General features: G+C 49.8%; 1 protein-coding gene across 1 annotated transcript; it reads left to right on the top strand.

Moving 5' to 3' along the window:
* The first annotated feature begins 1,340 nt into the window (after positions 1 to 1,340).
* On the top strand, positions 1,341 to 3,236 carry LOC127349364 (AAA-ATPase At3g28580-like). The gene has a single exon (XM_051375106.2). It carries the CDS (start codon positions 1,465 to 1,467, stop codon positions 2,902 to 2,904), a length of 1,440 nt encoding a protein of 479 aa, XP_051231066.1. The 5' UTR covers positions 1,341 to 1,464; the 3' UTR covers positions 2,905 to 3,236.
* Positions 3,237 to 14,070: the final 10,834 nt, after the last annotated feature.

Genomic DNA, 14,070 nt, shown 5'->3' with positions numbered 1-14,070 from the left:
ATGAACGGTACATACTACAAACAGTATACTTTACCAGATTTGCATAAGTTAATTTTGAGACATTTCTAAACAGTAAAACAGCAGTAATTTAACAATACAAATTCAGTACCAAATGCGCACATCGCACGCGTGGGTTGGGCCACTCGCCTCGCCAGCCCTCTGTCGATTGGGCCACGTGTTGGACACGAATTAGTGCAAGGAGAGACAAAACGAGTGCCCAGGCCAAACCCTATTCCAATCCTTCCCAATCCCGCAGCCGCCGCCTCCCCAGCTCCCGCTCCCCGCCGCCGGTCTCCTCTTCGGCGAGCCGCCGCCGGTCTCTTGTCCGGCTAGCGTTGTCGGCCAGCGAATGAGGATGAGGATGGCAGTGCAACGGAGGGGGAGGATACCGCACGGGGAGTCGGCGGCATGAACGGGGAAGAGAGGGGCTGGCGGGGGCTCGAGGCGGCGACCGGCGCGCGTGCTGTTCGGGGGCTCGAGGCGGCGACCGGCGCGCGTGCTATTCGGGGGCTCGATGCGGCGGCCGGCGCACGTGCAGTTCCCCCGCAACAACGACGAGTATAGGGGCCTTGATGAGCGGGAGGACGCGGCCGACAAGGCTCGCCGGAGAGGAGACCGGCGGCGGGGAGCGGGAGCTGGGGAGGCGGCGGCTCCGGGATTGGAAAGGATTGGAATAGGTTTGGCCTGGGCACTCGTTTTGTCTCTCCTTGCACTAATCCGTGTCCAACACGTGGCCCAATCGACAGAAGGCTCGCGAGGCGAGCGGCCCAACCCACGCGTGCGACGTGCGCATTTGGTATTGAATTTGTATTGTTGAATTACTGCTGTTTTACTGTTTAGAAATGTCTCAAAATTATCTTATGCTTGTAAAGTATACTGTTTGTAGTACGTACTGTTCACAGTATACTGTTTGTAGTACATACTGTTCAGAAATATTGTTTTACTGTCTAACCAGTGAAAGGCTGTTGTTTGTATTATGCAATATTTAAAACTCTTAAATAACTGTTGTGTGCTGTTTATAGTGTTCAAAACGTTGAATCTGAAGCAATCCGAATTCCTAGGATCTTTTTTGCCTTGGGTTATTCTGAGCGGGTGAGGATTGGAGGGCATCCAGAGGGTGCATGTCCCTTCCTGTCACCAATCACTTACGGAAGAAGGTTACGGAATTTACTTACGGACGCCTCCGTGGCATTAATCAATTGGGTAGACTTATGATGGTGGGTCCAAGAGAATTCAGCTAGAGAAACAACCGCAGGCCAAGTACGTCCGTAGGAAACTTTCCGTAGCAATCCGTCCGTAGACTCAGCATTATTGCCACCATATATTTCCTGTCGCAGCGCAGCCCTAACTAGCCAATGGCCATGGCCACTTCCCATATGCAACCCCAGCTACAAAGACCCACCCTCCCACCTCCACTCTCCTACTCAGACGCAGCGAGCTACAAGCTAGACGCGGCACGCGGCCATGGAGATGGTCCTGGACTGGCGCTCGGTGGGCTCGCTGATCGCGACGGTCATGGTGTTCCGGACGGCCATGCGGGACTTCGTCCCGCCGGAGGCCGAGCAGTGGCTACGCCGCTTCCTGGCGCGGGTCGCCGCCGCGTTCCGGGCCCCCACGGCCACCATCCTCATCTACGAGGCCGACGGTGCCGCCGTCACCGGCGTAGCCAACGACCTTTACGATGCCGGGCAGCTCTACCTCGGCGCGCGCTGCCTCGCCGCGGCCCCCGCCGTGCGCCTCTACAAGCCGCGCGGGGGGAGCAGCACTGTCGCCTCCCTCCCGGACGCGCACACCGCCCACGACACCTGGAAGGGCGTCACGGTGAAGTGGACCTCCACCGCGCGCCCCGTCGACGTGTATCGCGGCGGCCAGGGCCCCTCCGGCGGTGGCGTCCACCGCAGCCTCGAGCTCCAGTTCGTGCGTCAGCACCGCGACTTCGTCCACGACAGCTACATCCCCCACGTCATGGACGAGGCCACCAGGGTGCGGCTCACGTCGCGGGAGCGCAGGCTCTACACCAACGGCGAGGAGTACCAGCGCCTCTGGACCTCCCACGCATTCTCCCACCCCTCCACGTTCGACACACTCGCCGTGGACCCGGCGCTCCGCGAGGAGATCCGTGCCGACCTGCTCCGCTTCGCGTCCCGGCGGGAGCACTACGCGCGCGTCGGCCGCGCGTGGAAGCGCGGGTACCTGCTCCACGGCCCTCCCGGCACCGGCAAGACCAGCCTCGTCGCGGCGATCGCCAACCTCCTCATGTTCGACGTCTACGACCTAGAGCTCACAACCGTGGCCACCAACTCCCACCTCCGCCGCCTGCTCGTCTCCACCACGCCCAAGTCCGTCGTCGTAGTCGAGGACATCGACTGCTCCCTCGACCTCTCCGACCGCAGGAAGAAGGGCGGCGGTAGTATCGTCGACCAAGACGACGACGACAACAACGCGGCGATTGGGCGGGAGGAGTCCATAAGCCTCTCCGGCGTTCTCAACTTCGTGGACGGGCTCTGGTCTTCCTGCGTCGGCGAGCGCCTGATAATCTTCACCACCAACCACCCGGAGCGGCTCGACCCGGCGCTGGTCCGCCCAGGCCGCATGGACCGCAAGATCGAGCTCGGATACTGCTCGCCCGCCGCGCTCCGCGTGCTCGCCAAGAACTACCTCGGAGTTGGCGAGGATACCGACGACGAAGCAGTGAACGGCCTCATGGCCCAGGCCGAGGGCCTGCTCGCCGCTGATGACGACGTGCGCATCACGCCCGCCGACATCGGCGAGGTGTTCATGGGATGCGACGGCGCGGGCGCCTCCGCCGCCTTGAGGAAGCTCGTCGGCGAGCTGCGCCGCAGGAGAGATCACGCACCAGCCCCGGCCGTAGACGCGCTAGCTGCAGCCGAGACGATGGAGTAAGCCGAGAGCGAACGAGATTGACCTGAACTGTGCGTGTTAGAGGTAATCTTGATTAGTGCAGTCGGTTAGAGCTGTGGATGCATGCATGCATGTGCGTACGAGCTAGCTAGGTGTGTGTTCTGCGCGCGTGTTTGAGTCAGGTACGTTAGGACTAGTAGTTAGTCTCTTGGTCATGTCCGTGTACGTGTGTTGTTGAGCTAGTCCGAGCTGTACGTGCTTGGTGTTGAGTCTCTGTAATATGTGTAGGTCTAGGACTCCAAGCTCGGGTGTGCATAGTCTAAGAATTTTTAATAAAAAATGCTCATGGCAAAAAACGATGAGAAAATGAGTATATATATGCAATATTCCCTCGGTAATTTTAAAATACAGGGCATATAATTTAATCAAAAGTTAAAATTTACTAAGGTTTAACTATATCTATTCTATATCTATATCTATACCTACTAATAAAGGAAGTAAGGTTTCTCCCTCTTTTTTTCGTCCGTTTTAAAATTGCCCCCAATTTTCAATGGGAAAATGATCCAATCCCCCCGGGGGATAAGACGCTCCGCAACGTCCGGCTCCGTGGCCGTCGGATGAACGGCATCGCGCACACACAAACGCTTGCATCCCCGCACGACGCGTGATGGGTGGGCTCCACCACGATCTTATCTCTTCGCGTCTTTCTCCCGCAACACTGTCAGCCCACGAGACGAGACAGAGAAATCCCCCACCATGGACCTCCGCTGCCGCGCCCCAACTACGCCGCCGCGCTCCGCCACCGCGCCATGCTTCGCCTTCCCTGCCCCGCAGCCCATCGCCTTTCCCCGACCTGCTCCTCCGCCGCGCGCCAACCAAGCCACCGCCTCCCCCGACTTTCTCCGCCGTCACCGCGTCGTGCTTCGCCTTCCCTGCGCGCAGCCACCGCCTCCGCACCACTTCCTTGTCGGCGCACATGGCGAGCCTCCCCTGTGCGCGGTCGCCAGCTCCCCTGACCCCCTCCACAGGACGCCATCTGCACTCGACTGCCGCCGTTGGTCCCTCCTCGCCCCGCCTCGCCGCCCGTAGCTCGTCCGCCTTGCCGCCGGGAGCTCGCCTGCCTCAACCTCAAACGAAGCCTGCAGCCACGGAGCGGGCGCCGTCGACAGCGCCAGCATGGTCGAGATCAGACATCGGAGGAGTCAGCGCTCAAGGAGGCCGCACTCGTAGTGCTCACCCTGTGCCGCCCCCACGCGTCTCCGTGGGAGTTGTTGCTGGCGGCTGGGTGCTGCTACCTTGCGCGTCCGGGCGTTGCTGTCGACGGAGGTTGGCTTTGCTACCTTAGGCGTTCAGCATTGCTGCCAGCGTTGGGAGGTTTTTTGCTACCGACTTTGCTATCTTAGATGTCCACCGTTGCTACAGACGGTTCCGAGCATTGCTGTTTTAGGCAGACATAGTTGTTGTAACCTTGGGCAGTGCTGATGTTGGCTGCTGGTGAGATCTCCGTCGATGTCTTCGACGACGAGGTCATCGTTTTGTTAATTTTGCTACATAAGGATTTTTTTTTTTGCTACAATTTTTCTGCATTTTTGCTACAATTACACAATACGTTTTGCTACGGGGGTCTCCGGCGAGGTCTCCGGTGAGGCCTCCGGCGAGGTCGTGTCAATGTCTACGGCGTCGTCGATTTTTTTGCTACAATAGCGCACGTTTATTGCTACGAGTCTCCGGCGAGGTCTCCGGCGAAGTTCTCCGGCGAGATTAGCTTTTTTTCTTCCTTTCCTGAACGAATCGTTTTTTGCTACATTGAAGCAAAATCGAGACTTTTTTTGCTACCCGGCAGCAAAAAGGACACGTGTCAGCACGGGGACCCGGGGGCTGGGAAATCAAATCCCCCGGGGGACGCCCAGTACTGAAAATGATAATTATGGCTGATGCCACCGCTAAGTGAATAATATGCGTGGTTCGTTGCCCAGATCGATGGCTGGTTGGTTCGATTTCGTACTCCGTCGGTCTCCTTCGTGGCCGTTATGTGGCCCATCGGCCCAACAACAACTGGTATATCTGTCGCGTGTTTAGCTGAGTCCAAAACACGTATTCGCTCATATATAATACACGTACGACCCAGGAACTCGATCAGCTAGAATCCATCGTTTTTTGTTAGGGTTTCTTTTGTCAGCAACATCCTCGATATGGCGGGCGCCGCCGGCACGCTCTGGCCTTCCAGCAGCAGTCGCAGCTTCTGATGCCTTCGTTGGAGATGATCATCACGAAGCGCGCCTCCTGCCGATAGATTTGGCGCCATAACAAGTAGGCCGCATCGTCGTCGACAACCGCGACGTCAACGCCGAGCCCTTCGACCGCCCAGGGGCACGCCAGAATCGCGCGAACGACGGTCTAAACCCGCCCGTCCGGCGACCTTGCTTAACCCGTTGGTGCGGAGGTGTGTGTCGGCGTGCTGTCCAGACCGGAACCAACAGCGCCCTGGCAGCGGCGGCCATCCACTTGGCCATCTACACGAAGGCATCTCCGCATCTCACGCCTGACGCCACACGCTGAGACGCCGTTTGGCTGAAGCCCGCTCGTGACCTCCGGATGTTGCAATGAGCCACTACATCCGGCGCGACGATGCCGCGGCGGTAGCATGCGCGTCTCTCACAGCAGCGACACCCCGTTCAGGCCTTCACGAGTGAAAGAGAGAAGTAGCAGAGGGCAGCGCTGGGAGGAATAGTAGCAAAGGGCGGCTCACGTCAGTGGGAGATGGTGTAGCAGCAGTCCCTGTGTTTCCGCTGACCTTAGTAAGCAGCACAAGGGGCGAAGCAACCGTGGCCGCCCCCGTCCTCCACTCCCAGCTTATGCCGCGTCCATTGATTGATTCCCTCTGCTGATATTTCGGAACCGTGATTTAGTCGATCGTCCTAAATAAGTAAATCGGCAGAGGTTGCGAGGGGACGGATCGTCCGGTCAATTACCTGGAGGGGACGAATTCGCTGTTGCCGCTCTCCGAGATGGCGCGAGCAACTAGCGACTAACCAACGATTTCTTCGGTAACACGTATTTTCTCCGCTCCAGGTAATTTCTCTAATTCCACCACGGTTGGAGCTCATGTCATCTTCCCCACCCCGGTTGGAGCTCATGTCATCTTCCTGATTTTTTAATGTGGAACTGTATGCAAGGAATTCAGTCGATTAATATTCCCCTGCATTCCAAATGGGTGCAGACCGGGCAGTGGCAAAAGTCTCCCGAGACAGTGGTGACAGCAAGCACCGATTCTGATTATCCACAATTTAGTGATGCTTTTTTATTCAGATTCAAAATGCGTCATTGCCTCAATGGTTCAGGATTTGTCTAGGAACATAAGCAAATTCTGGAAGGTCTTGAGAAGTGACAAGGCGATTTCCAGATACGATTTTCCGCACTTTACTATCTACATTTTTGTGCTAATATCCTATATAGTGAAAATATCATTCGGTAGCTTGCACTTGGTCTATTGATTGATTGCACTGATACTAGATCAGTTCAGGAATTCACCCCATCAAACTGGTTTGGTGCTTCGGGATCATGTAATAAATTAAATCTGTACCAATATTATGATGGTTGGCTACATTTTTTCGACAATCAAAGCAGTTTGCCTACTTAAACAAAAAATACTATAGAATTTCAAATGTTAAATTGAAGACACACTACATTATGCATGGTAATTGCATGTAGTACTTTGGTTCTAGAAATTAAGGACCCCTATGAGTATTATTAATAGGCTGAATATTTTGGGGCATAATCAAGCTACAAATAATTATTAAATAACAAATAATTAAGGTTTCTCCCCTTTTTGGTATATTTTGTATTTACCCCTATTTCTTGTACAAATTACAAAACATTACCCCCGTTTAGTTAGAAAACGGTTCGTCATAACAAGTTGCTCCGAACAGGTGTCTAGAATAGCGAAAAATAGGTGGCGAGAAAGAACCCGCTAGGTACGTCCCATCCTAAAGCTAGAGCTTCCAACCTGAGCTAAATACAATAGATTTTTGCGTTAAATAGTCCCACCTTGATCACCTATACCGATTCCTCACCAGTTTATAAACATAAGAATCTGGGATTATCAACAAGCAGCCTTGGAAGCTACACCATTGTCTGGATCAGAGACGAACTGGGGAGAAAAGAGGAAAAACGAAGAGGCAAGCTTGGCTCAAATCATGAGAAATAGACGGATGGTGGAAAGAGGAAAAACCACAGAGGTTGGGAGACGAAGGCGAGACTGAGGGGAGGAATCAGACTTGGCGAGCAAGACAGAGCATGGCGACCTCGGAGCTGGATTAGGAGGGCTACAGTGCGGAAAGCCTTGGTTCATTGTTCTAATTTTTATGGACAATTGCAATACTCTTAAAAAAATTGCTCATAATTTTTTTCCAGAAATATCCAGTTCAACAATATGCAGGGAATTTATGATGTGGAAGAAAGTTTATCTAGACAAACAATAATTATATGTTAATGTGTAAATGATGTCGGTGTGTACAAAAAAATAGTACGAGGTATATCCAGATTTTTTTTAAAAAAATAGAATGCTTAAAGAAAATGTATTATTCACAATCTTTTCATGAATTATATAACGATTTGTCTCAATTATGCTTTTGAAGATAACTCCATCAGAATGCTTTCCTAATAATCAATGTACTATAAGTGATTCATTATGGTGACCTTTTTCTATTTCAAGAACATGTGATAATTTAATAAATAACTAATCCGTGGCAACGCACGGGCAAATTTACTAGTCTATACTTAATAATAAAGGAGCTAACGTTTCATTGGTTCGGTCCGTCATCTTTGCGCTTTCGTCCACCTGGTGTACTATTTCGTCCGACCGAAGCAATCCTACGACCAAATGATGTCGCTAGAAACAGTGTCCGGTTCAATCCAGTTATACAGGGAAATCTTGGCTAGCAACGTATATGAGCAGGAGTCTATATCCGGGTGACTTTTCAACACAGGTGATTTTGCTTTATATACAATCCAATCTCCAGAAGCCACGATCAGATTCTTGTGGATCTTTCGATAAAGCGTAACACCCGGAACTTCTAGATGGAACGAGGAGGTACACTCGCCGACGAGATTGGTTTAGGGCGCTAGATCAGAGGAGGGAGGTTCCGATGCTGGACCTGGACCTGCAGTGCATCACAATTCGAAGAAAACCTGCCCATGTATCCTTGCATCGCGCCAGGACGGCGGCACCTCCAGCATCTCGTGCATCCCGTGCGGCCGGTGGTACACCCCATCCCAAGCGGCAGGCGGCGACCCCGCCCATCTGATCTAGCAGCCTAGGACGAGCAGCTCTTAAGCCGGCGCGGCTTCCATTGAGCCGACACTTGTGGAGGTTGATCTCCAGATGCGAGTACTTGCAGGGTTATGACCTGTACATGTGGGAGAGGGAGGTGCTGACCTCATTCTCCAATTTTGTACTCAACTTGACGTTTATTTGTGTGGTGTCCTCTGTCGTGGAGTCTGGAAATTCGGAAGAGGTTGCGTTGCTAATACCCAGATTCTGGCATTCTAGACTTCAGACAAGGTTGGCTGCAAGCTTGACTGGTTGCTAATTTGCTACCGGCTCAAAGATGATGATCGGTGTATTTGAGGCAAGTACCGAGAATTATCAGGGAACGAAATCTGTGAAGATCGCCGCCTGCGGCGAAGAGAGAGCCAATACGGTTGAGGCATACGTTTAGGCCAGAGAAATAATTTCTCTCTTTGTTCATTTTTGGGAGCCTATTCGAGCCGCTAAAGCTGAGATGGCTGCCTGCCGTGAAAGAGCAAGACGCTGAACCTGGCGGATTCACTATGCAGTATGCACTGGCAAAAGAGGGATATTGTATTGCTGCCGTAAGTATATGATTCAGTCTCTGTTACTCCAGCTCTTAACTGATCGTGAATTCGTGATATATTCACTATCTAGGAGATTAATAACCTGTTGTAGCTTGGCCAGTCCTGGAAGTTAGTAGCTATAAGCTTACAACTCAAGAGCAAATCTTACTAATCCATTCTTTGCCAAGTTTTGGTTATACTAAGAGCATGCACAATGGTGATATCTCTCAGCCATGCCACGTAAGATATATACTAAAGTGAAAAAAATAGAAGCTTAGAAAAAGGATGTGCATTCTCTTAATTAAGAGATTATCTATTAGTACGATCTCTCTTACCATATATTTAGGACATGCTGGTTAGTAGAGATAAAACTAAAAATCAACCATTGTATATCTTATTTTATTATTATATCTACATTATGTGGTGTGTTAATACAAGATAGGTCTTATCAACCATTGCACATGCCCTAATAGGAGGATCATGACCTGGCTGACCTTCCTCCTGGTTCATGCGGACCACATCATAGCCACATCGTTAAGATATATCGATTTCTGGAGTCTCGGTCGGCCGGTGTATATATATGAGCGTTGTTTAAAAAACATAGGGGTACCATATGTTGTACTTTTTCTAGAGCGAAGTTAGAGACCAGGCTTTATATGAAGGTGACGTACGAAATACTGAATTGATGAGTAGAAGAAATGCTGACGCGACGACGAACGAAGACTACCTCAATCGAAATCATAGTCGTGACTAGGAAGCACATTGTATTCAACAACAACACAACCAAATCAGACGGTCGGGCACGACTAGCCAATCACAAACATAGCCAGGGCTATGTCCACTAAGTCAACCGATGAGAGATGGAGGTGACTATTGTCGGTAGCAATAGCATCTATATGAAGTAGGATCTTGCAGTCATAGTGGCAATGCTAACGCACGCTGTCAGCTCTGCGTGGCAGACACCATCACTATAGGTGCAAGCATGGCCGGCAAAAAAAGTATTTATGCAGATTTTTACTATCCCATTGCAACGCATGGGCTTGTTTCCTAGTATATACTAAAAGCAATATAAGGGTGTTTTTCGAGACACCAGGTTAATCCACATATGCTTAAAAAATATAAACCGGTGATTTTAATCCTGACGTCTGAGATTAAAAGATAAAAAGTGTTACGTATAACATTATACATGTACAAAAATATACTTATGGCATGTAAACACCATACGGGTATTTTAGAATAAGAGAACATATATCTCAAAGGGAAAAAAAGGCCGTCTCCAAAAAAGTTGCGTACCCTTCGGGGTCTGTGTCACGGTGGAAAGGGACTCTTACTAGTAGAAAACGGACCTTCCGTCTAGGCCTTTTGTCCCGGCCCAGTCTGGAGCCGGGACAAATGGTCAGGCCACGTCGCCCCGAAACCAGCGGGAGGGCACGGGGCCTTTTGTCCCGGTTCTTTAAGGACCTTTTGTCCCGGCTGGAGGCTCGGACCGCGACAAAAGGGTCTGAGGCCTGCTAGCAGCCCTTTTGTCCCGGTTTGTGGCTCAAACCGGGATAAAAGGTCTCGGCCTATATATACAGCCAGCCCCCCTCACATTCTCCCTACATTTTTTCCTTGGTGTGGAAGGTGGAGGTTTATGCTAGCTTTTTTTTCTTCATGTGCACAAGAGGTGTTTGATGAAATGTTTGTGAGAACGAGGCCACTTGAGTTTATTTAATAAGATTTCTCCTCTTTTTTGTCCTAAAAGGTTAGCAACTATTTTCTCGTCTAGACCGCACAGTACTAATTTTAGCATGGTGATTGCGTTTGATATATAATTTTACATATGGTGCAGATGAGTCATCCATGGATGTACGGTAACCGATGCGATCCCGCTTTCAGAGAGGGCGTGAAATCTTTCCTGCTTGTGGCCGAGGCCAACAAGGGGAAGGAAGGTTTTATATGTCTAAAATGTCGGAATGAGAAGGATTACTCTTGCTCAAGAGACATTCAGAGCCACCTGCTTCGGCACGGATTCATGTTCGGCTATAATGTTTGGACCAAGCACGGAGAAGAAGGGGTTATGATGGAAGACGGCGATGAAGAAGATAACGATGACAACTACCGATCTATATTCCCTGAATACGGTGATACCGCAATGGAAGACAATGAAGAAGAAGGAGGTGAAGAACGGGCACCAGATGAGCCTGGTGATGATGATCTTCGTCGGGCCATTTATGATGCAAGGAGAGACTGCGGCACAGATAAGGAGAGGTTGCAGTTTGACAAGATGTTAGAAGACCACCAAAAATTGTTGTACCCAAGTTGCGAAGATGGGCAGAAAAAGCTGGGTAGCATATTGGAATTGCTGAAATGGAAGGCAGAGGCCGGTGTGACTGACTCGGGATTTAAAAAGTTGCTGATAATATTAAAGAAGCTGCTTCCAAGAAAGAACGAATTGCCCGCCAGTACGTATGAAGCAAAGAAGCTTGTCTACCCTCTAGGATTAGATGTGCAGAAGATACATGCATGCCCTAATGACTGCATCCTCTACCGCGGTAAGTACGAGAATGAGAATAAATGCCCGATATGCGGTGCATTGCGGTATAAGATCAGAAGAGATGACCCTGATGATGTTAAGGGCGAGCCACCCAGGAAGAGGGTTCCTGCGAAGGTGATGTGGTATGCTCCCATAATACCACGGTTGAAACGTTTGTTCAGAAACAAAGAGCATGCCAAGTTGTTGCGATGGCACATGGAAGAACGTAAGAAAGACGCGATGTTGATGCACCCCGCTGATGATCGGCAGTGGAGAAACATCGAGAGAGAGTTCCCGGATTTTGCAGGTGAGGCAAGGAACTTATGGTTTGGTCTAAGTACAGATGGCATGAATCCTTTTGGGGAGCAGAGCTGCGAGCCACAAAGACTGGCCCGTGACTCTATGTATCTACAACCTTCCTCCTTGGTTGTGCATGAAGCGGAAGTTCATTATGATGCCAGTGCTTATCCAAGGCCCAAAGCAACCCGGCAACGACATTGATGTGTACCTAAGGCCATTAGTTGATGAACTTTTGGAGTTGTGGGCTGAACCAGGTGTATGTGTGTGGGATGAGCACACCGAACAGGAATTTGACCTACGAGCATTGCTATTCGTAACCATCAATGATTGTCCTGCTCTTAGTAACATTTCAGGACAGACGAACAAGGGATACAATGCATGCACACACTGTTTAGATGAGACTGAAAGTAAATATTTGAAAAAATGTAGGAAAAATGTGTACCCGTACAATCGCCGTTTTCTTCCGCGCAGGCATGCCTTAAGAAAAAAAGGCAACCATTTCAATGGCGAGGCAGAACCCCGTCCGAAGCCTGTCCTCCGTAGTGGTGCTGATGTATTTGAGATGGTCAAGGATTTAAATGTAATCTTTGGAAAGGGTCCAGGCGGACGACCTGTTCCGAATGACGCTGACGGACACGCGCCCATGTGGAAGAAGAAATTTATATTTTGGGAGCTAGAATATTGGAAAGTCCTGGAAGTCCGCTCTGCAATCGACGTGATGCACCTGACGAAGAATATTTGTGTGAATATTCTAGGTTTCCTGGATGTGTATGGGAAGACAAAAGATATAGCAGAAGCACGGGAGGACCAGCAACGTCATAAAGGACGAGATGGCAATCATCCAGGCGATTTCAAGGGCCTGCCGACTACACTCTTACCAAAGAAGAGAAGGAAATCTTTGTTGAAGCCCTATTCAGTATCAAGGTTCCGTCTGGTTTCTCGTCGAATATAAAGGGAATAGTAAATATGAAAGAGAAAAAAATTCCAGAACCTAAAGTCTCATGACTGCCACGTGCTTATGACACAATTGCTTCCGGTTGCATTGAGGGGACTTCTACCAGAAAATGGTCGACTAGCCATTGTGAAGATATGTGCATTCCTCAATGCAATTTCTCAGAAGGTAATGGATCCAGAAAGTTTGTCAGGGTTACAGCTTGATGTGGTCGAATGTCTTGTCAGCTTCGAGTTATTATTCCCACCATCCTTCTTCAATATTATGACGCACCTCCTAGTTCACCTAGTCGATGAGATTAGAATTCTCGGTCCTGTATTTCTACACAATATGTTCCCCTTCGAGAGGTTCATGGGAGTCTTAAAGAAATATGTGCATAACCGCGCTAGGCCAGAAGGAAGCATCTCAAAGGGCTACGGAACAGAGGAGGTCATTGAGTTTTGTGTTGACTTTCTTCCTAACCTTAAGCCGATTGGTGTTCCTGAATCTCGGTATGAGGGGAGGCTGACTGGAAAAGGCACACTAGAAAGGAAAGCAACGGTATGCAGGGACAAGCTTTCTTTCAATCAAGCACACTACACAGTTCTATACAATTCCAGCTTGGTGCCTCCGTACATCGAGAAACACAAGAATATTGTACGAGAACTAAACCCGGGCCAGCCCGAGTCCTTGATTACACGTCAGCACATGAAGACCTTCGGCAGTTGGTTGCAGACACATCTCATGAGTAACACCACTGTTGGAGAGCAGCTGTACTTGTTGGCAAGGTTACCATCTTCGAACATATCTATATTCCAAGGGTACGAGATAAATGGGAATACATTTTACACGATCGCCCAAGATAAAAAGAGCACCAACCAAAACAGTGGTGTCCGCTTCGATGCAAAAGACGAAAATGGGCAGACCACCACATATTATGGGTACATAGAGGAGATATGAGAACTTGACTATGGACCTACTTTTAAGGTCCCTTTGTTTCGGTGCAAATGGGTGAAGCTCAGCGGGGTACAGGTAGACGATAAGTACGGTATGACAACAGTGGATCTCAACAATCTTGCGTACATGGACGAGCCATTCATCCTAGCCAACGATGTGGCTCAAGTTTTCTACGTGAAGGACATGTCTAGCAAACCGAGAAAAAGAAATCAGCAAAAGAATACATCAACCGAGGAGCCAAAGCGCCACATAGTTCTTTCAGGGAAAAGAAACATCGTGGGAGTGGATGACAAGACAGACATGTCAGAAGATTATAATAAGTTTCATGAAATTCCGCCCTTCACGGTGAAAATTGACCCAAGCATCTTGCTAAATGATGAAGATTCTCCATGGCTACGGCGCAGAAGAAAACCACAACACTAGATGGCGATGTTGGCGATATTTAAACCTTTTATGTAATAATGTATTCTTAATAGTTCCCAAGACAATCTCTACATTTATGTAATAATCAGAACCATCCTCTTGTACCCTGATCTACTGGTTGTTGGGTTTATAGTAGCAGCTTCCGGGCGGGAGTCCTGCTTGCGGGAAGAGTTCCCTCGGGCGGAGCTTCCGAAGATGTCTAAGACGGCCGGCCATCTAAGACATC

Source organism: Lolium perenne, chromosome 4 (genome assembly GCF_019359855.2).
Source record: "Lolium perenne isolate Kyuss_39 chromosome 4, Kyuss_2.0, whole genome shotgun sequence".
NCBI lineage: Eukaryota > Viridiplantae > Streptophyta > Magnoliopsida > Poales > Poaceae > Lolium > Lolium perenne.
This window is presented reverse-complemented; position numbering and strand designations above follow the sequence as displayed.

Coding starts and splice junctions, on each gene's coding strand:
- LOC127349364 (XM_051375106.2), top strand. CDS start 1,465: ATGGAGATGGTCCTGGACTGGCGCTCGGTGGGCTCGCTGATCGCGACG.